Below are 23,743 nucleotides of genomic sequence, written 5' to 3'. Positions count from 1 at the left end.
GGGATGGCACTCACGTTGCTTCTCTAGAAGTTCAGCGTTAACTCTAGGATAAAATACAGTATCTCGTTTCACAGCTTTTTTTCAGCTATTATCGGGATCTGAGTTTTAAAGGAATTATTGGTTTAAGTTAGAATTATGATATACATTAAAGATTGTGTAAAATTGGGAATAAACATATTTAGTGGCAATTTTAAACATTTCTAAGTAGAAAATAAAACCCCACTGCAAAAGTTTAAAGGTGTAATTTATGTTTATGACGACAAGAAGAAAATTATGAATACAGAAGGACTTATCGGAAAATGTGTGGTTTACCTGACATGGAGCCATACTCTGCCCTGTGTTGATAAAGCTATGATTTATAGCTGAACTGAAGCAGATGAAAAAAGCTTTGACCCCACTTCTGTGAATGTATAGTTGAAATAAAACACTGTAAAAACATCCCTCTCTGATTTATACATCTCATGTGATTCTTGCAGAACACCAAAATTTGAAACCCCAAATGAATTTCCTAGTAATATATCTAGATGCAGGCAGATGTTCTGCTGCAGAAACCACAGAAATGAACAACTGGAAACTGGAAAAACAGACAGTAAATAATGAACAGTTCTCAAATTTTTAAGCACTGATTTCAGATCTCGTTTGTCCAAAATGTCAAAAGGGTTAAATGCAATGGAGGATTCAAATGAAGACAAAGACTTTATTATTATGTTGTTTACAGCTGCTGAGTCAAGTGTGTTAAATACCATCAAAGTAACTGCATAAGTGCAAATTCCAAGTACTAAACAGAGCATTCGATAAATGCCGATGTCAGGTTACTGAAACATTAATAATGTCTTAATATCTGATAAACATAAATACACTGTGTTTTTGTCATACACAAGTTTCAGAGCAAAATTTGATTTTTTTACACATTTCATGTGTTTGTTTAGTTTGTTTCTCAATTCAAAAAAGAATCTCCATTTTGTCTTCCAGGACAACTGTCAGAGACAAAACTTCATTGTATTCACTGATGGTGAACCCATTATAGTCTTCTATTATACATTTACCATCTTTCAGAGCAAACAACATTGAGTGTTATTTCTGTTTTCACATCACACAAGTTTTCTTTTATTTCTCCTTCTTTATTCCCAGTGTCTGTTCTTTACTCCACCTTCCAGATGGCGATCTTCCCATCACGGCGTGCGGAGCCGCTCAGGACATAACGATCCTCTGCTGAGCAGAGTGTCTGAATGATGTCTGAATGAGCCTGCAGTTCCTTGGCCACGGTGTGGTTCTCAGGGTTGACCACCAGCACCTGACTTCTCACACGACTGTCGCACACACCCCCAATCGTGCACCCGCCGCGACATCCCCCCCAGATCTGAGGGGAGGGGGGGAAGAGCCAAGGTGGGCAGAAGTGAAAGATAAAATAAATGTAAATAATTTTAAACAATGGTGACATCAAAGTATTGCAGGTTTATTGTGTGCTAATGCCTTAGAACCTCACGTAATTAGACTTGGCTGCAGCAGTGCAGTGATGAAAAAAAAACACATTCGTTTCGTACTATGTTCAACAGCTCATCTAATCATCAGAACATTTCTGCTCTGTGTTGCGCTCAAGTTGGAGCTTTTCGGGTGCAAATTAAGAATTATTAAAAATATTAAAAATGATATTTTTAACTCACCTGCACGGTGTGTTTCTCAGGTTGGCCCCCCCGCCCCTGCCTTCCCCCCCGCCTGCCGCACCCCCCCCCAATCGGGCACCCGCCGCGACATCCCACCCAGATCTGAGGGGAGTGGGGGAAGAGCCAAGGTGGGCAGAAGTGAAAGATAAAATAAATGTAAATAATTTTAAACAATGGTGACATCAAAGTATTGCAGGTTTATTGTGTGCTAATGCCTTAGAACCTCACGTAATTAGACTTGGCTGCAGCAGTGCAGTGATGAAAAAAAAACACATTCGTTTCGTACTATGTTCAACAGCTCATCTAATCATCAGAACATTTCTGCTCTGTGTTGCGCTCAAGTTGGAGCTTTTCGGGTGCAAATTAAGAATTATTAAAAATATTAAAAATGATATTTTTAACTCACCTGGTCCTTTACACGAATCATACAGGTGACTCCTGAAGTGCCGGGCAGAGGAATTCTTTTGTACGGAGTTCTGTGATCAGTGATGTTCCAAAGACACAGTTCACCTGACTCTGCACAGCCAGTCCACAGCTGACCTTGCTGCAATGAATGCACAAAGTAATTGTCATGTCATATTTATATCTATCTGCATCTATATATATCTATGCATCTCCAGATTAATCATTTATAATGACAATTAATTAAGACTAATCTGAATTTTGTAAATATGTTGTTGTTTGTTTTGCAGCCCTAAATATAGCTTAGATAATATGTGTGGATGTGATAATTGACACCCATATATTTAATATAATTGTTATAATTAATATAATAATAGGAAAAGAGATAATAATACTGTCCCTTTGAGTGTAAAAGTATGTTATAATGTTGTGATTTTTATTCAATTATTTATTTATATGCCGTGTTGTTTTTACATGTATTTATAGCCTCTCTGCACAGATCCATGATTTGTGATCGTACTTGGTCAACCTCACTGAAGCGATGGTAGCTGCATGACCATCAATCAGGGTGGATTAGGATTAACATGTTACCTCAGGGATGACAATGAAGCTGCAGAATCGACTGGGAATGCTGCGCAGGTCCTCAGGAAGTGTCATCCTTCGCTGTGGCGTGCCACTCTTTTTCAGCTCGACGATGCTGTCGCCACAACCTGCCAGCAAAAAAAAAAACCCACATTGAATTTCAAATTCTCACATGTACTCTCCCTACAGTCAACCTGACCCTGACGGAATAAAAGAGAGCACAGTGTGACCCACAAACAACTTTTTTATCATTTTCCGGTGATGCATTCGTCACACACTTAAAAAGGGTTTTTGTCGTAGGAACATTTAGAAAAATATGGTCTAGAAGGGAGAGAGGTTTTCAGACAACAGTTTACTCACAGCACCACAGTGTTCCTTCATGGATCTGTATGGACGACAGACGGTCACAGCTTAGATGGAACTGTCGCTTCACTTTGAGGCTGGCTGAGTCCCACTGCAGAATGGTCCCATCACTGCTACAGGAAAATAACTGCTGACTGGGAATGAGGAAAAAAATAAATAAATGCAAACAGACAAATCCACCAAATAAAGCCTGAAAGACTTTTAAAACATTTTTTAAGAAATTTGAAATAAAGCTGTGTTGTTGTTTTTTTACCTGTATTACAGTCTATATAGGTGTATAGTTGTATTTACCTATTGAGTTGATCTTTGGCATCTACTGTCAGACCAGTCACTTCGTGTCTGTGCTCAGTCAGTTGTTTGTTGCAGGACATACTGTGGGTGTCAATGATATAAATCACAGAGTCCTGGGATCCAATCCAAACCTGCTCCTGGACCAATCCCAGCATGCAGTTCTGCAATAACACGTGACATGTGCACTTTTATCTCATTCACATCAAGAACTTCTGTGTAGAGGAGACTTCTCATCCAGCAGTGAAGTTAAAGTCGTCTGCTCTCACCAGCTGCAGCTCTCCGACCTGGATGCAGTCCTGCAGCATGGACCAGCTCGCTGCATCGAAAACAACCACCCTGCCTCCACTGAGGGCCACCCACAACTTGGGGTTCTTCACGCTCTCCGAGTGGTCACAGGTCAACTGACCTGAAGACACAGAGAGACAAAGCGAGTGTGAGAGAACGGCTGACAGGAGAAGAGCAACAACTGCATACCGTAAAAAAAAAAGAAAAAAAAAATCAGAATATATATTTTTAAATAAAGCAACTGTAGCTAAAGATTAGAGAAATCATATTTTAAATACAACTAAAGTACAATTAGTAATCACAGTTCAACTAATAAAAAAAATGAAGAAAATAAAGCTAAAATAAATGATTGATCAACAACAGCCCTAAAGCAAAAACAAAAAAGTCCAATGTGTTAAACTCTATAATAATACATTCTACAAGAAAAAAGAAAAAAGTGTGAAACATAAAATTCATCCAATGGGAGGACATGCTCAGGGGTCAAACTAGAGGTCAGGAGTACATGACCCAGTGCTTTGTTTTCATTTACCCAGTGTTCTCAAAGACATGAATACCAAAACATAAATATATGGACATTTTAAAGGCTGTTGAGTCAGTCCAGTATAATGCTGTCCTGACTTTAGCTTCAGTAGTTCAACCAACCTTGTTTAACCTCATCAACCTTGTTTGCCATTGTACTTGGGATCATTGTCATTGATCATGTTGATGCTTTCGGTCACAGCAAAAACAAAGGAGTCTTGTAACAGAGCAGCTATTCATACGTCCAGCCATTAAACAATTCTCAAAGCTAATCAGATTTAGTGTGAAGTTTTTCTCTGTAGCAAAGTGTGACGAAAACTACAACCTAAAAATAGAAATAAGGGACGAAATAAGACCAATACACCTGGTGCGTTTTGGTCTTATTTCGTCCCTCATTTGTTATTTCTGTCTTTACACAGGAATAGAAATGATTACGTCGACCGATGTCAGTAGACAGCGCGTGTCTTGTGCCTTTGGACGTGGTGCAGGATTGATACTGTGAATTCAGCGGATGTGAGGAATATGATGAGATGAAGGTTTTAATATGTGATCATTGATTCAAACTCACAATCAATACATCTCAGATGTAAGGGTAACTACAGGGTACTTTATATCAAAATGAAAAGAAGAAGACACTACCAGGTGTGTACAGCAGCACGTGAACAGTCTGAGGCTCAGCCAGGTCCAGTGAGGGGTTGATCTTGTGTTTGAGGGTCTCTGATGTTGTTTTTGGCACCATCATGGGCACTTGGTGACATCACGAAGACAATAAATGAAAAATGACTTGATTTGAGAAGGACAAACAGTGATCACTTAAAGTAGACACATTATGTTACTTTTATTCATATTCTTGTGGTTCCTTGAAACAATCACATTTGTAATGATACGAGCCTGGTTTGCCTAAGGGAAGTCACTGTCACCACAAATATTTCACATCAAAATGCTTCCTGAGTCTGGCTCAAGAATTAATCTAGTAAAAGGTGAGAGTAGAGCCTCTATTAGATGGATTCAAAAAGATTAAGAAAACTTGCTCCAAGGTCAAAAAAGACCTGTTTTTTGCTTTAAAAACTACCAAAAAATATGAAAATACAGATATAAGTTTTTTGTTTAATTTTTAAAGATTCCAGCAACTGCTGGTATTTTGTGGGATCATTAAAAAAACCCACAACATTAGAGTAGGATCCTCACCTTCGTGTTTAATTTTATCAAAGTACGCCAGCTTTGAGGCAGCAGTGATGGCCCTCTGGGTTTGTAGACAACCCACGACAGCATCCATCAGCAGAGCATTGGTCAGAGCCTGAGTCATGTACTGAGGGTCCTCGAGAGAAATGAGTTTAATGTTAAAGACATTGAAAATTCAGCTGAGAAGAGAAAAAAGAGCAGAAGCTATTCAGATATTTCCTTCTGCACACAACAATACTAACATGAACGATTAAGATCCTTATCCTGTGAACACGCAGTCAAAAATTATAACATTTTTGGGTCCTTACAAAATCAATAGAACGTTAATTAGTGAGGATTTTTTAAAATAGAATCATTTTTATAGAAGAGGTCATGAGTTAGTTCACAAAACATATTCTAGAACTTACTTTGTGTTGGTCAGCCATCCTGCGTCCAGCCCACATCTCTTTGACCAAGAGGTTCCAGAGTTCAGTCTCTGCCTTCAGGTTTGCCTCAAACACCTCAGGCCGGCTGGAGGTCTGGATACGGAGGGACGGAATACGAACAAGAAGAAACGGAGCCGAAGCAATCTTTACTTCCTGCAAAAAAAATGTTTAGCTGTTGGTATAAAAGGTTGAACATAAAAAAAAAATCAGACGGCTGTGATCTCCGTCATCAATCAATTTAAAATGTTTAATTTAGTTTATTTTAGCTAGGACGCTAAAGAAGAATTTGAATTCTTTGAATTAAACACAAAACAGGCAAAGTTATGAATGTGATGTTATCAGACACTTGAAAGAAGATTTGGCAAAGACTTGATCTTTGGAAGATAAAAAGGTTAGTCTTTCGTATATTTGAAATGGAAGTGTTAGAAACCTGTATGTCTCTGAACTTTGTGATTTCCAGGTAGCCTGGCTGACCCTCAGTGAGCAGGAACAAGCGCTTCTGTGTCATTGCGATTTTCCCAACGCCATGGGAAGTCTTGACGCAGGAGGACAACTTGTAGACGCACTCACTGTTGTCGAGGTGGTCGACCACCTGGGTGGGCAGGTTGACATCCTGCGCTTCGGCCTCCGTCTCCTTCCAGAATGTGTAGAAGAGCCTGAAGAGTTCAGGGTCCAGCTGCTTTGACTGACCTAAAGTTTACACAGATGATGCACATGCACAGTACAAAAGACAATGAGGACATGGACATGTGCTGAACATGCACGGGACATGAACTATGTCCAATTGTTTACACCGTATCACATACATCAGAGTAATCACAGCAACTCAGTAGTGTAACACTTTTGTTCTTTGCCGTGTCAGTGCATGATTCCTTTTCACAGCAGATTAAAAAAAAAAACACAACAAACACAGGGGAAAGTTGGAGTTTTACACAACACACCAACAGCCTGAAGAAGCTCCTGTCACGTGGGGTGAGTGGATTTTTATATTTATTAGCTTGAAAATTTTTGTTTAAATTAATTAAAACGCACAAGGTCACATGACATTCCTCGTTTGTTCGGAGTCTGTTCTAAACTGAGGCTTTTCTATTTAACTGAAGTAAACGTTTTCATATGTGCAGTATCTAAAGAGTTTTCACATGTAATAGTTTTAGTTTGATTTATGGGGCAGGAAACATGTGTCACACGATTTAAATTAATTTGTTTATTATTGTTTTTTGTTAAGATCTCAATAAAATCAAATATATAGTATATATAATATATTATATATATAAACATTTATATATATATATTTATATACATTTATTAATGTAGGTTTTTATTTATCCTTTGTATGGACTTTTACAGACATTTTAATAATAATATTAAAAATATTTTTATTATATATTTATTATATTTTATTAGTATTATTTTAATGTTGATGTATATTATATTAATATATTTACACCTTTTTGTCTTACATTATTATTTTGATATTTATTTTGGAATCCAGTTATGGGCCAGATTAGACAGTTCTGTGGGCTGGATTTGGCCCATGGGCCGTCACTTGATGATCTCGATTGATAATGTACGATCGTTGATTTGAAACATCCACTGTGCCACTCACCATCAGTAAAAGCACCAAAGAGTCTGTGTATCGTTGCCACATCCTTCACAATTCCACACTCCTGGACGCAACGGACGAACTCGGCCAGAGGGAGGGGATTTCGTGGGAGTTCAAACTTTTTGACGTGGTCGTCAGGCTGCACTGATGATTTCTCATTTTCTGTCTTTACCTGCATTAGAACCAGAGGAACAACCATATATGTCACTGGTCACATATTTTAGTCATTAGAATTAGACACATTTTTAATTAGAACCTCTGTGGTAAAGGTGGAATCAGAGTGACCTTGAGGATCAGCCTCTTCAGTTCAGGTCTCCTGTCGGCTTGGTGCCTCTCATCTCGTTGCAGAGAGTCCACCAGCCATGTGACCAGGTGGGTGGGAAAGATGGCAGTGTCCGTTTTGTACAGGTTCTGGAAATCACTCAGAGCGTCCAGCCGCCGTAGACACAGGCTATTGATGAAACCCCGCAAGTAGTAAAACCTATAGAGTGAAAAAAAAAGGAAGTTAGCCTGCCAATATTAACACAAATAATAAGTTAAGTACTTTGAATACCACTGTTAACATACACAGCCCCTCAAATTTGACACTGGACTCACTATGTAGATTTGTAATTAATTTGAGATTAATCCTGCCTTATGGGAAGATTCTGAACATTTTAATCTGCTTCAGTAAATGGCGTCAGCAGCAGTTTCAATGTCTGGACACCTTGAGAACATGGTCACTGCCTTGCAGCGGTGTACCTGGCAAGCATGGTTGAGTTCTCATTCTGGACTGAGAAGATGGCCTTTCCAAGGTGCTGGATTAGCTCACTGTAATAACTTTGGACAGAATGGAAGGACAGAGATGCTGGGAAGTCTGGGAGCTTAAACACCTTTACATGCTTCGGAGGAGTCCTCACTGCTGCAGGTCCAAAAGGAAAAAAAAGAGAGAAAGAGAGGGAGAGAGAGAGAGAGAGTGGAGAATGTTAGTTAGAGGATAAGATGATAAACAGAAGAGCTGCATCATTGGCTCCAGCTGTACCAGTGTCCGACATGATAATCCCATTTCTATAGAAGGCGATGTTCATCTGTTCATCCCTGAGGTTAGGAAGGCTCATGCCCAGTCTTTTGTTGGGCCCAGTCTCTGTGATTGAACTTCTTCTCCGGGCTTGTATCTCCTGCATGGTGGGCCTGCGGGTAACTTCGACCGTAGCCTTTAGTCTACAACGAAGGAAAAAAAAAAGAAAATTGACATCAAGTTCATTGGATAATAATGTATTCTCACGGACAGAGAGTAGGATGTGACATCATACCTCTGCATCTCTGAACGAGTGCTGATCTCCATACGTGTGTAATTGTCCATTTTCCTGTTGAGGCGGTCTTTAAGGAAGGAGTGGAAAATGTGTGTCTCCAGCACCTGCAACGTTTCCATGTGTGATATGTGAGATTAATGCTGGTCCTGATTCACTTTATGAGGGAAAATGCTGTGATGAAGTATGGACCTTCTTGTAGAACAGTTGGTCTGCTGGTTCTCTGGTTTTCAGGAACTCCTCACTGTTGAACACACGATGTTCATAATTGAGATGGCAGCTGACGTCCCTGTGTGAATGCAAACATGTATGTGTTTAAATAAGGCGGGTGACTCAGGGAGGAGGCGACAGATTGCACCCGAGTTTCCAGACAGTACACACAGAACCTAAATATGTTGACTATCAGTTCCAGCGTGATCCTCTGGATGTCGTGGTTGAGGTTGTGTTGCCATGCTCTCCTCTGTGCCCGCCGCTCGTTGATGTCATGGCAGCTGGCGCGGTGGCACTGGTTCAGGTCAAAGTGTATCTGCAGGGACTGCCACCTGAAAACACACAGAGACGGTAAAGAGCGTACTTCATTTCCTATTAAAGAAAAGTTCCATCGTTGGAATTAGTCACAAACAAAGAGGTTTGAAACACATTCACTGCTGATAACTGCATTTCAGTTCCAGCAAAACCCAGAGAGATTTTTTGTCAGATTATTTTTTCAATTAATCACAATCATTAATCACAGTTGAGCGTGATTAATTTAAAAAAAAAAATCTACAGTTCCAAATATGATATATCTTGACCTGAATGTTAACGACTACCTCTGTGTGAAGCAGTCTGCTGCAGCTGCAGGAATCTGTGGAAGGTCAACTGTATCAGAACAGGAGGTGGAGACGGCTCCGCTGTCGATGTTGATTAGGATGAGATCATCGGTCTCCTGGAGTAACGAAAGTTAGCATGGGGTAAAAGTTAAAAAGTAACATTACATTAAGCACGGCTCTATCGCCAAACAGTGGAGAATTGGATATAAAAAATTTGCACTCACAGCTGCAACCTCTTCAAAATGACTAACATGGCAGCCCATGAGGAAAGCAGTTGGAGCCATGAGGAAGTCCAGCATCCCTCTGGCCAGGACAGGGACATAGGGCTGCTGCCATGACAGAGGCTGCAGGAAAATGTAGAAAAGTATTTACCAGCAGAGTCATGGGTAAAAACAATAGCTGTCAAACCGTTAAAATCACTGAATCTTGATTAATCTCAAATTAATCCCACTTTTTTTTACCTGTTCTAAATATACCCATGGAAAGACATTTGACACTTTTAGTTCTCTTATAAACATAAATATTATGTAAATGCATGCTTAATTGTATTGCCATAATCCAAAACAAGGATAAATATGGTCTAGAATATTCTTCCGAGCAACCTCACATAAGAAAGAAATTCCGAGTCATGAGTTAGGACCGTATTCTTTTTCTGCATTTTCCTTTGTACGTAAAAAGTCATAAAGTGTGTAATAGAGGAGCACTTTTTTAAGTGCAAGAGGAGGCATCAGTGGATTTCTGGTGGTTGTTCCACCAGGGGTCAAATTACAGTTACAAATTACATGTGTGTAAACCAATCAGATTGTGAAGCTAAAGCCATGAATGAATTAAAAAATAGAACAATTAGTCGCCATTGAACTAACCTGCAGGTACAGCAGCAAACTCTCTGCCACCAGTGTGAGTCTGGCCCAGTCAGCAGAAAATAACACCACTCTCTGTTCCTGCAGGAGACAAGACAACACCTACAGAGGAGATAGACGAGGACAAACACAGACATTAGGGTCGAAGTGAGTCCCAGTCGCTGCTGCTCTGTAACAAATACACTCAGGTTTTTAATCAAACCTGTAGGAGCTGCTGTGGCCTGAAGCAAAGGAACGGCAGGTGAAGGTCCAAATCTATGGCAGGCTGATCTTTGTCTTCTCTGGACGGTAACACGATGGTCAGAGGACGCAGAGTGAACATCTGGGAAATGGACAGGGTTACAGAATCGCCGCAGATAAAGGAAACAAAACAATGTAAAACAATGTGATCCCAGTTCATTCACGACACCACACATAATAACCAGACAGACAGACAGACACAGACCAGGTGCAGTTGTCCTGGAGGAGGAATTGGAACAAGTGAAAGTTTGGCAGCAAACTCCTTCACTCTCTCTTCTATCTCTGATGAGCGACAGTTTCTCAGCTGGATTAAAAGACTGACAAACAGACACAGAATTATTAACTGCTGAAATTAATCAGGGACAGAACATAATTTTTAATACAATAATTTTTGGCAACTTTTTATACCAACATAGTTAGGACTTTCTTTTTTTTCTTAGTTTGCATTAAAATTTCCTCATCACCAGGATTCTTAGGTTAGAATGTTTCAGTTGAAATTTATTTTGAGTCTCTGCTAATTGCAGACCTTGTTTGTGACATCACAGAAACATATTCAAAGTACACATGGTCACAACGTGGAAGAGTGGTTAGTGGCTTTGCCTCCCTGTGAAGAAACTGAATGTTCTCCTGATTGTTCTCAGGGTACTCTAAATTAATCGTCACTCTAAACTGACCACTGGTGTGAGTGTGATTATGACCAAGATCTGTAGTCGCTGTACGTGGCCCTGAGTACCAAGCAGCAGAAGAAGAGTCTCTCACCAGGACAGACAGTCTTTGAGGGCAGTGAAGTACGGATACTTGGATATGACACAGAAACTGAAGGCCGAGAAAAGTTTGGGGAACTTCGCAGAACCAAGTCCATTGCTAAAGAGTTGCCCCACTTCCTGTGAACAATGAGGGGTTACCTTTTAGTAAGCTAAGCCAGTTTTTTTAATTCAATTTGTAAGTACCAAAAAGACAGTATTACCAGTACTGGTTGGTAACACTGCATTACTACGCCGTGGGTCTTGTTACCAAAGACATCGGTGAAAACCAGGAAGTGAAACTGTTCTTCTCTGTGTTCATTGGTCACACGAAGTCCATCTGGTGAAACAGTAAAACTTATGTCAACAGGCTAAAACTACAACAAGTAGTGCTAACAAAAATAATGTAATAAACTATAAACATAGACTGAACTTATACCTGGGAAGCAGAGCTGAGGTAAAGCCATGAGATCAATGTCTTTAGGAACACTGACATCTTCATTGCTTCCTCTTCCATCTGCACCTCCACCTGCAAATGTAGCATGACACACATTGTATCCAAACTTACAAATGTACCTGGGTAAAACTGGCCAGGCAATAAAAACTTCTGTTCATTTAATTTTCGAGCATTTATTCTGTAAACATTAGCAGGTATATTTTTTGCTACTTGTAGATTTTCGAGCAGTTACGCCACCTTGGTGCAGTGTCACAGCAGCTGAAGGAGGCGGTTCCCTCTTCTTCCTCAGAAAGGAGCGCCGTCTCTTTCCATGCGAACTGACCACAACGCTCTCATTTTGTGATCTGCTGACAAAAGGGGGCGCCAGCACGTGCAGTACCTCTGGCTCCAGCAGGACTTGCTCTGGTGCTCCGTTACTGTTTAGTATCTGAGTGTTAGAAAAGAGTTAAAAAAAGGATTAAATATTAGAGCTGTGACAAGTGTACAGTAAAACACTGCCTCACACCTCAGCATCACAGTTTACGTGGATTTTAGCAACATCTATGTAACGGTAAACATGTAACTAAACTGATAGTTTTGGCAGAGTGAACTAATACTTTTTTTACATCCTTCCAGTCATTTGCATAACCTGCTTTACGCACTGTGCATTTTGCACTGACACTATTCATTATCTGTTTCTCTACTACAGACGAAAACATTGACGTCACTGGGTAATATATATATATATATGCATATATATGTATGTATGTATATAATTAGTATATATATATATATATAATATATATATATATATAATGTACCACTTTTCTGATCCACATTATTTAAAAATCAACACCTGGTAGACGTCCCTGAGTTTGTCCATAGATGGTCCCACAACCACGCAGACTTCCAGCAAAGTGGGAACAAGATGGTCTGCCATGGCTGAGCTCAGAACAGGAACTTTCAGGACCAGAAGAATTCTCAGTGGAAGGAATCCTCCAACCTCCTGGATCAGGGTCACAGCGTGCACTGCACTGCAGCAGGGCAGAACATTGAGTTAGAGGAACTTAGTAACAAAGCGAACCAGAGAGGGACGGAGGAATAACGCTCTGTAGTCATGAGATTTATCTTCTAAATTTCTGGCGTCTATGCCTTTATGCGTGAAAGATTCTGTCCAAATAAAGTTTTTCAGCTGTTTACTTCCTAGATGCCCTTAAAGACTACAAAGACTATTCTACAAAAGAAAAGTAGCCAAAACAAGGAATACTTGGATATGACACAGAAACTGAAGGCCGAGAAAAGTTTGGGGAACTTTGCAAGTCCTACTATTGTAATACAACATGTGTACTGTATCTAACGCACTGTGATATCAATCACAGGCACCGATTAATTGTTCTGAGAAATTAATATGACAGCATAGGAAATCAACTGAATCAGTTAAGCTTCATTTATAGGATTTTTCCCTCATTCTTTAATATATATATTCTTTATTTTCCTTCACAGATCCACCGAAGAAGGAAACATATTTATTCACATTTCCCTATTGCTTCGAGTTTCCTCTTGGAAAATTAAGCTCATGTTTGTACACTGGACAGACACAGGCGCACAAACAACAAAGAGGAACCTAGTGTATTTGAAAATGAGCTGTGAGGATGAATGATAAAGTCACATAACCAACCTGCTAAAACGACATACGTCATTCTTCATTTCTGAGCTCTTGTTGTTGTGGAGTTTTGTTTTGTAAATTATATATTATCATTAAAAATTGTTAAAATGATTGACTAGGAAATAAAACAGTGTGACGATGATCACATGACCACATCAAATAATAACATAGCAGCATTAAAATTCAGCATAACTTTAGGAACATACAGTAAACAACATCATCATTCGATAAACAGAAATCATATGATCTCTGACAAATCTATTATTATTCCATTATTGCTGGTTTAAAAGAACAAAATATTTTGTTACATCACTTATGTGTATATGTCAAAAGTTCATACTTACAGGATTAAGAATCCCAAATAACTAACTAATAATGAATAATCATAATAATAATAATAATAATAATAATAATAAGAAGCAGAAGAAGAAGACAACTGTTAAATCAGCTGCTGGTTGAGTTTCATGTTGATCCAATATAAGCGGTCTATAGATATAGATATTTATATAGTAGATGTCTATAGATAATAACTTTCACTTCTTGTAAACAAAGTATAGATTCTGTCACAGAGTAATCTCATTTCTGATATTATTCCTTAAAATGGGTAACTTTAATGTTTTATAAATTATTATACTGAGGACAGGACAAGTGATTAAAAGGTGTCTTGAATTTCTTACATACTGACAACTGAAACACAAGCACAAACTAAAATAAAAAAAAAATCATTATTTTTAAGGAAGATAATTAAATAACCAATACTTTGTCTTTTGAGCTCACGGTAAAAAAAAAAAGGTTAAAAGTAAAAAAAAAAAAAATCCAGGATTTGTATCAACAGTGACCCGGTGATGATTTCTGCCTTTATTTTAACAACAAAAACACAAAAATAAATGTGTAGAAGACACAATATAATGAGACACAAAAATCACTGCAAACTTGGAATGAATGTCGTTGGTTTTCACTGACCTAAGTATAAAGTGGTTTTATTGCAGGTTAACATGTGATCTCTCTGTGTCTGTCTCTGCACCTCAAACGTGCCTTGGAATCGCACAAATCGATTAATCTCTCATCAATAAATGCATGTCACTGACCTCTGCTCAGGTTTTGATGCGGCTCCTGATTATCCAACCTTCAGATTCATGACTTGAGCCCGAGGATGAGCTGATCTCACAGCAGCCTGATCCAGCACTGACTGACGGCAGATCACCCAAGTTCCCATGTTTATGAAGCTGACCGCCTGTTTCCTGTTTGTGTGTGCGTGTGTGTGTGTGTGACAGAGACAGAGAGAGCATTGTATAATATTGAAGCTTAACGTTGTATTCATAAAAAACATAGACCATTTCATTAGCTAAAATAAAACGACATTTAAAACAACACCTATTAAATATTTTGACTATAATTTTAGGTATTTTGTTTTACTTTGAAGTATTTGCGAATTATGAGATAAAGATTTTAATTCCGAAAATGTTTGAATTATAGGAGCACTGTGGGTTGAGCAACGTCCAGCGGTCAACTATACTTCCCAAACAGCAAAAAATAAATTTCCCAAACGGCAGTTTCGCGTGTAAAAATAATATATGTAAATTATTTTTACTATTTATATATTCCTGTTTATAGTCTAATGCTTCTACTTTTCAGGTAGTTTTGATTTTTTAAAAATGTTTATAATAACGTAATGCGGACCTGATATTCATGTACATTAAATGACACCTGTTGAACGCACCATTTTTCATCAAGAGAAGAAAGTCAATTTCACGTGAAGTAAAAATTCACAAAACCCCTTTTGGTTTAATGAACTTTACATTATTTACGTTTAAAATCAAAAGTTACGTTATCTTCCTAGAGAATCCTATAACACGACAATGGATGCGTGTGCTGAACTGTATTTATAATAACATTGGAAAGTACGTATACGGACGAATTGGCCCGGTCTCTGCATCTTATATGTCTAATTCAGTACGTTTTCTGAGAGCTTGCAGATCCCAGACCATGGAACGGAGCAGTACTACGGGAAATTGTGGGGGCGGTGTTGGGTTTAATTCACGTGCGACCGGAAAGCAATGAAGAACAAGAAAATACCTACCGAATCAGTACACAAATGTCGAAATCGTTCAGAGATACCAGTACATTTATGACGAAGAGGCAGTGAAGGCAGGATTCAGAGCTAGTCAAATCGGACTTTTTAGTCAAGTCAGGCGGAACTTCGCTAGGAATCTCAGTCGAACGACAATGTGTTTACCTCCTTCACTGATCAGCTTAACGAGTTTATGTTTGAACTTCTAGAAGCAGATGGCAAAAAACAAAACAAAACAAAAAACGAATTAAAGACATACATCTGTACTTCTGTTGACTCACTACCTCCATCTGGTAACGGACATACGAGGACTGATGTTGCCCTGCATTTTCTTTTTGTTAGGGACAGATCATTGTACGTTCCTATGTGGTACCGTCAGTGCCTTCCGGTAACGTATTTTTTTATTGGAACAATATTCTCTAAGTGGTTGAGTAGATTTATAAAGATACTAACTGCACCTGATTATGTCAGTTGTAGACTAGCACTATCCAGAAAAATAAGCACACACACAAAATGTATCGCCCAGTTTACAGGGACATAAATAAAGACACCAATTGTTGTGTAAATCCAGTCTTTAAAAAAATCTGGTACAGAAATACAAGTCAAAATCAGTGACAGATTATCACAAGCCTTAAACAGAGCGCATCTGTGAGAAAAAAAATGCAACTCAAACAAAACCTAGAAGAGAACTCAAAGATACATGTCTTTTTCTGCAGCTTCACAATAAAAATGTTTTCAAAGGACAAAATCTCTGAGATGAAAAAGTGATATGTACGGGGATGGAATTTCTAAATAAAAAAATATTCATTAAATACCAGTACTGCAACACTTTTCTCAGAAAAAAGTAAGACATTTTAAATGTTCACAGATGGTTGAGAGCCTTACCAGTAGAAAAGAACTGTCATACTGGCAACTGTCAATTTCTGGTAGTTCTTACTAACATTTGCCAGAACTGACTTTTGCTCTAATGTTTTAAAATAAAGTCCAGCATCTGAAGGAAACAGGAGGCGTGTCAGCATCATTGGAAATAAGACTTCTTAACAGTATATTGCATCATTGCACAGCAGGTGGGTGAGTGTAAACTCCCACATTTGAACAACAACCTGTTCAATCAGTCAGCATTAACTTAGTCAAATATCAGTCATTTAGGGTAATGCAAATAAAACCAAACTTTGTTTTTTTTCATAAGAGGAACTTTAAAGTTTGAGATTCTGGACTGTTGTGTTATGACTGTATATGTGCCTGTAAGTTATTAGGGTTGAGAAACGTGTCAGTGATTGACACAGTAGAATGGAAGCTCTGTATCACAGAATGTCACAGATGATCACAAAGGCACAACAGTATGTAAAGTAAGACATCCTGTACAAAGTGCGGAAATAAATAAGGTCAGATTCTTTTACCAGTGACATGGCTGTTATGATTAGGCTGAAGACTGTTTTTCATTCAACAGAGGAAATATGTTTTCATCTATAAAAGAAAACAACAGTGTCTTTTAACAATGGGGTTGTGGCCCCATGTGGGGTCACCTGGAATTCTAAATTACTGATAAAAATATGTTCTCAACTAATTATCCTCACACTAATCTGGCTTCTCTGTATTTGCAACACAGTATAAAACACACGATCAAAAACTAATTCTAGAAAAAATATATGTGGGGCTGCAGGAAATTTGTAATGACAAAATATTTTTTTTTGTAGGAAAAAAGCCAGTAAAATAAATATGACCTTATAGTCTTAGTGTAACAGGTTGGGTTAAAATAAACTTTCCTCTGCAGCTTTAAAGTGCAGTGTTGGTGTGACATATGGCATACATATACAGTATGTATGTATATAAGTATAATTAACAGGTCTTAGGAAAAATAGAAATGAAAGCGATCAGTAAAAAGTAATCAGTAATAACTGGATTTATATGTGTTGTAATTAACACTGGCACCCATTTGGTGTGGGAGTCATGTTCAACTCAGTGTGATAGTTACAGATTGATCTGTGACAAACATTTGCCAACACAACACTGACATTTTCACAAATCAAATTAGATTTAGAGGGGGAAAAATGTGGAAATATAAACCACTATAGGCCAGTAGAGGCCACTGTCCATTTAAAAATATTATAAAGTTAAGACCCAGTCCAAGTGTGAATGATAAATACCAATAGCTTAATAAGGCCATTGTTTAAAAGTTACCCTGGAAGGTCAATGGCACCAGTCAGAATCAGAAATTAAACATCAGGATAAAAATAAAAAGTCCAGTAGTCTGTGTCTACAATAAGACAAAGAAATCCACACCTTTCTTTGTATTAAGGATGAGGTAGTTATCAACAGGGCAAACACAGCAGCCCAGAACTGAACTCATTTATCATGTAGCGTTTTTGTGCCGCTCTTGTTTTCCCCCTATCTTTTTTTCCTTCAGGGAAGCACAGATCATCAGATGCATAAGAATATACAATTTGCAAAAAAAAAAAAAACTCTTAAACTTTCAGCTTAATAAGGAAAAAAACTCTCCATTCTGTGTAAATAGCTACAAAAGTTGCTTCCTTTTTGTCAACATTTTTATCCATGCACAAACTTAGGCAACAGAGTGATTTTCTGTTTTTCTCAAACCATCTTTCTCTGTGTGGTGCAGCAGAGCCAGATTTTGTTCTGTGGTCCTTTCTCCATTACTCTTTTCTCCATTTTGGACACATTTGGCAGACACCACCTGCAAATCTTGTTCCTTTTGTGAGTTGCTTTGCTCCTGGTCAGGGTAAATGACCAGAAAACAGGCAGTGAGGAAGCCAAGGAAGGAGCCTCCCGAGGCCACAATAGGAATGACACGCACGCTGCCGACGGCGTCCACCACAGATCCGAGGGCAGATGCAACCAAAATCTGGCTGATGTAGACCTGGAAGAATACAAAATACAAAATATGGAGAAGGCTAACCACAGAAAACACACTGGCTTACACCTATCACAGAAGCAGTGGGTGTTAACAAGCTATGCTTTTTCTCACTACTTGTCAATGTCAAGTTATTTATTTTCTTTTTTCTGTGTTTCATTATTTTTGCTCCTCAGCTTCCTTGTACAAATAATTTATTAGTAGTAATCTGTGTTTTTGCATATTGGTTAGGTTGCCCAAGTACCACCAGCAGTACATGTACCATAGTTTGAGAACCATGGTGTTAGAGTAAATGTTACTCACCTGACAGGTAAGGATGGCACAGTCGATACCAAAGCCTCTCCGACTGTTTTCTGGACTGTGATGGATGTACTGAGAAAGTAATGAGAGGAGAGAAGACTGTTGTAAGAAGAACATTAACGATCGAGTTTTATTAGGCTGTGATTAACAATTATATTCTCAACCCTTTTTTGCAAAACATCCCAGTGGACATGGCTAAACACACCTCTTTTATTTCATGGTACTGTCCTAGTAGGGCATAAGGACAATAGGAGATGCTCATGGAGATGATGCCCATGGTACTTATCATCACCATGGCAACATAAACATTAGGGAAAATTGCCATGATTGCAGTTCCTAAAAAAGAAGAAAAATGTAATTGAATATAACTTAGCGTGCATGATTTTATAAATGAAGGTTCTGGTGATTTGTGTTCATTTTTCACTGACCTATAGAGAACCCCAGAGTTCCCACAATGTAGATGACTCTAATGCTCAGGTCAAAATTATCCAGGTATTTCTGCAGGACAGCTGAGGGTGGAGAAGAACAATTAGTTGATGGGAAATTTAAAAAGGATGAAGATTCAGTTGCAAAAATAGGTTTTCTGAATAATCTTTTCTGATAATAATTGTCAGCGTTCATTTGTGGTTGTACCTGAGCAGACAGCAGAAGTCGCAGCGTAAACCACCAGCCCCCAGCAGCCCATCTGAACTCCTCTGTGATAACTATGGAGCTCTGTGGCGTTAGCTGGAGCCTGGAGAGATAAAAAAATAAAAAATAAATAAAAAAATAATATTCTACAAATAATCATGACACGTTTGACTGCATTTTGGCTCTTTTCTAATTTACCTCTGTCATTGTAGATTACATCTGTCTATTTAATGGATCCTCTATTAAATAGATTATCAAGATTAACCATTTTTGCAATGTTTACCTTACCTTTTTAACACTTCAAAATTTACTTATTTATAGAACAAACAACATGCAATTAAGGATAGAATATATTGGAAGTCTGTTTACTATTGAAAGTCAAGTTTAGATATTTCACGGGACAATATTTCTGAAATGACAAGAGAATCTTTGAGTGTGCATACCATGGGGTTTCCTTGGTAAATGACTTGGCCCATGAAGTCAGTAAAGAACACAGCCTCCGCTATGTAGGAGAACCATGTGAGAAGGTGACACACACACAGTCTCCACAGCTGTGTTGGCATCTACACAGGTCAGAAAAAAGACATGAGGTTATGACCTTTGTATGAAAGTTAGTTAATTAATTAATTAACACATTTTTTTTGTACTTTACCTTTAACATAGACAACCAAAGCAGTCTGATCGTCGTGCCCTTGTCCGGCCCTTCGTCACTGACCGAGCTCACAGACGACACACTGCTGGTCGACAGGTGAAACTCTCGCCTGTCTGTACCGGGCTTGAGCTCACTCAGGTCATTCAGACTGCGAGAGGTGGTGATTGGCTGAGGACTCAAAGGTGTTGTCCGTCGCAGTCGATGACGCTGTGATCCCACTCGTCCATAGTATGAGAATGTGAATGAAGGCTGAGGAGACAAAATTCAAAAACTTAGCTTTTATCTCTACATTTGAACTTCAGCTACTTCTGTCATTAATACAACTACACCTGTCTGTAGAAGGTGTGTCTGTATGGCCGCGATGAAGACGAACTGGTCAAAGGGCGATTCCCAGGCCTGGTGGAAGGGTGGCTTTTCACTGCATTACTGTGGTCGGGGGCAGCTTTGACCTACAAGTGATGAGAGACAACACAAGAACTGGAGTGAAAATATTGTGTAACATCAATGTTTCCTCAAAAAAAAAAAATCACAAGATACTTGGTGACAACTTTTTCAGAGAGACTATAAAAGTCAAAATGACAAAATAAAATGATAAAAATGATGATTAAAAAACAAGACCAATGGAGTCTGTGAATGATGTTCTTACCTGTTTCTGATTGGAGGCCTCTGAGGCAGGGGCGCTCACTGCTGGATCTGACGGCTCCAAAGCGATCACATTGGTAGGGTTCTGTTCTCCCCAGGGTGAGGAATATGATCCAGTGTTTTGGTCTGATGGCTTAAAAACATCGTCAGCCTCTCCATGTGACTTTGGTAGAAAGTGATTTGGCTCTGGGAGGAAACGGTTTGCATCCGGGTGGAGGTCTGAGTCCAGCACAATAGTAGCATCTGGCATGGCTAAGACCGAGTCACTTTTACTACGCATTCTGTCGACAGCAAAGAAATCCATTTCCATTATCACTGGATCCAATTCATTGCCATCCTGGAATGGAACTTGAGCAGAAGAATCCTCCTCCACAATCACATCAAGGAATGGCAGCGTTGGGCCGTCAGGCTTTAGAGACACCTGGCTGCCACTCTCCTTGTTTGTCGTGTCTCTCAGCTTATACAGTGGAGTAAAGGGTTTCTCAGGAATACTGAACATGTGCAGCGTGACAGAGATTATGAAGATGATGCCTGCGAACAGGAAGAGAACCTGTTCCTGTGACTTAAACGCCTGGCCCAGAGCTGTGCCCTTCCAGTCCAAACCCCCCAGCATGTAGCCCACTGCTCCACCAAGTCCTACAAGTTGGAGAGTATTACAGATACATCATTTTTGTTCCTTAATGGTAGCAATTAAACTACTTAAGTCACATAGTCTAAATTGTTATGACTAATGTATTATGAAAAATACATATTAAAGTTGTTAAAGGTCTAGTATTTGTCAGGTTTATTGGGTAAAAAACAACACACACACAATGTATCCATTACGTATCAACTTGTGAAAAAAAAACCCTTGTATCAGCCATCACTAATCAAAACACAAAGGACACGAGACAATTCCTGTGTTCTCATGTGAGCTCATGTGAATATATCTTACCAGCAGAAAATGCATGAATATTTAAGGCCATATCTTGCTCTTCCGTGTCGGCGACATCGAGGAGATAAGATCTGATTGGTCCTTCAGAAGCATCTGCAGAAAAGTCAAGCAACACCACACCAAGTACAGTGAGGATAATGCCGATTGGCTGGTTGTTCGGGCGATCGCCAATGGAAAGGCCTAGAAGAACATAAAAAAACCAGATTAGTCTGAACTCTGATGGTATGAGTGTTGGTCCTTTCCTGAACATACCTATTAGTGAGCCATTCAAAAACAGGGCCACTCCCAGGAGCACACCCACGCAAAGGGCCAAGATGAATGGTCGCCTGCGGCCCCAGCTCAGAGTGCACCTGTCACTGGCAGAACCGATCACGGGTGTGAAGAGGAGACCGAGAACTGGGCTGAGGAACCAGGTTAAACTGTAGTATTGTTCAGGAAGACCTGTAGAAGAAAACCACATTCAAAGATGCAAAGTAAGTTAAAAGTTCATAAAAAGCAAAATTATCACCTGGTTCTTTTTAAATTATTTCTTTCGATGAGGCTGGCAGGAACGTAAAGAACTGATACAGGGACTTGTTAAGACAGATGAAGAGAGAATTATGCTTCAACCTGCCAAGGAAGTTGTGAAATAACTGCTGACTCACAAGTAAGGTCAAAAGTGGTATACACAGCCTACAGCAGCAGAGCAGATAGCAAGGGAACAGATAATATAAATATATAATAAGATAACAAGGAGCCAAAACACCTAACCTTATAAAACAATTTGTAGCAAGTGTTGTATGTTTTCAAAATGTTTGGCAATTTTTTTATTTCTAAAAAGAACATTGTTGAGAGAAAGTTTAAAATGTTTTGTTTCATAAACATCTAAGTTACAAACATTTATAAGTTTCTGCCTTTTTTCAGGCCTTACAGTGTTAAAATGTTGAATACCACAGCTGTAATTGTACTGTGAGTTTGCACTAATCTGTGAATTTAGTAGATGAAGAATGCAGCTTCAAAGCAGACGTGAATGCGTATTTTCACATCTCACCGCTTTATGAATATGGTTTAACATCAGTTCACTTTGAACTGCTTGATAAAAAAAATTACACGTTACAGATTGACTGACATTTTTACTGAGTGTTAACTCCGTTGACTGCAGTTGTCAGGTTCATAAAAACCAGGCTAATGTTTTAACTCTCTGCCAAATAGAAATACTGCACTTAGATCAAATGTGTTTTCAGAGGAGTCCTTACACAAACACCAAACCTGTTCGTAAACAATCATGCCCTGAAGAAATGACTAACTCACTGCTGTAATCTTAAATCTGGGATAAAGAAAACTGTAATGAACTAATGGGGGAAAAGTTAACATGAAATGTGCTGTGCAGGACAGTTTTGTTTTACCTCCCCGGGGGAAATGGCCTTTGTTTCTTTTTTGCTATAGTGGCAACTACTCAAACCTGACCTCGCCCAAATACTGTAGTTACTGCTGGGCACAAAGGTTACATAACAAGAGCAGCGCAGCCTTAGAAGTCAGGGTAAATTAAGTGTCTGAGGATCCAGTCAAACTGCACATCACTGTTATACCATGATGACTGATGTCTGGATGTTCAACATTAATGACAGTGGGGATCAAGAACAAAACCCAGGGCTGGACAAACTGAAATGGATTTCCTCGTTTGGTCACCTTACCTATCTGAAGAAGCACAGGAGTCACGAGAGCAGTTTCCATGGCATAGCAGAATTCACGTCCAAACATCACAGCACCGTGCATGACCCAGCGCTGCAGAGGGATCCGTTCAGTTTTGCCCTCCTCCTCATCCTCATCCCCCAGCTCCTTCTCACTGCCGCTCTGTTCTGGGTCCTCCATGGGTTTTCTCATCTGCAGGAGACCCCAGCCTTTCCTTTCCTTTGCTTCTCCACCCATTAGAGTATAATTATAGATTTTGCTAAATATATCTCTATATCAGGTACTTCCACTATTATACTGTTGCACAGTAAGTGGAGAGCACAATAGTATAAAATTAGATACAAGAAGTCATCTTTTTTTTGGCGTTCTTCAACACAATCCAGTTGTAGCTGTACTGAGAAGTAAGCAGCGAACAGGCATTATAAAAAAGTAATGCACCTAAAAAAAACGGATATATTTTTATTACATCCTTAGGCTCTCAATGGTGCTGTGAGACCGGTGTTTGAGAGGGGTGGTGTTCCTCACTGTAGCTGCACAAACAAAAAATTCAGGAAGAAGCAAGATGGAAGGGGAGGAGCTAAGGGCGAGGGGAGGTGATACTTGTCTTAGAGA

General features: G+C 39.1%; 2 protein-coding genes across 2 annotated transcripts; both read right to left on the bottom strand.

Annotated features, from left to right (window-relative positions):
• Nucleotides 1-44: 44 nt before the first annotated feature.
• On the bottom strand, nt 45-14,863 carry LOC103388564 (DENN domain-containing protein 3-like). The gene is made up of 28 exons (XM_025061745.1): nt 14,448-14,863; nt 12,550-12,727; nt 11,952-12,141; nt 11,697-11,786; nt 11,482-11,597; nt 11,274-11,398; nt 10,720-10,831; nt 10,477-10,596; nt 10,278-10,376; nt 9,639-9,758; nt 9,415-9,530; nt 8,992-9,147; nt 8,798-8,894; nt 8,609-8,712; nt 8,338-8,516; nt 8,058-8,217; nt 7,602-7,797; nt 7,320-7,488; nt 6,144-6,403; nt 5,696-5,866; nt 5,295-5,424; nt 4,746-4,853; nt 3,569-3,708; nt 3,303-3,463; nt 3,009-3,145; nt 2,658-2,776; nt 2,071-2,208; nt 45-1,360 (listed from the first exon to the last, which is right to left on the bottom strand). Exons 2-28 carry the CDS (start codon nt 12,631-12,633, stop codon nt 1,142-1,144), a joined length of 3,816 nt encoding a protein of 1,271 aa, XP_024917513.1. The 5' UTR covers nt 12,634-12,727; nt 14,448-14,863; the 3' UTR covers nt 45-1,141.
• Nucleotides 14,864-15,984: 1,121 nt separating this feature from the next.
• On the bottom strand, nt 15,985-23,737 carry LOC103388562 (solute carrier family 45 member 4-like). Its single transcript, XM_008323608.2, has 12 exons — nt 23,134-23,737; nt 21,713-21,901; nt 21,461-21,640; nt 20,531-21,162; nt 20,214-20,333; nt 19,885-20,133; nt 19,676-19,795; nt 19,236-19,335; nt 19,031-19,111; nt 18,808-18,938; nt 18,606-18,674; nt 15,985-18,308 (listed from the first exon to the last, which is right to left on the bottom strand). Exons 1-12 carry the CDS (start codon nt 23,366-23,368, stop codon nt 17,994-17,996), a joined length of 2,421 nt encoding a protein of 806 aa, XP_008321830.1. The 5' UTR covers nt 23,369-23,737; the 3' UTR covers nt 15,985-17,993.
• Between the last annotated feature and the right edge of the window lie 6 nt (nt 23,738-23,743).

This window comes from Cynoglossus semilaevis, chromosome 13 (assembly GCF_000523025.1).
Source record: "Cynoglossus semilaevis isolate Cse_v1.0 chromosome 13, Cse_v1.0, whole genome shotgun sequence".
Taxonomy (NCBI): domain Eukaryota; kingdom Metazoa; phylum Chordata; class Actinopteri; order Pleuronectiformes; family Cynoglossidae; genus Cynoglossus; species Cynoglossus semilaevis.
Note: the sequence above shows the minus strand (reverse complement) of the source record. Positions and strands in the feature narration are given on the sequence as shown.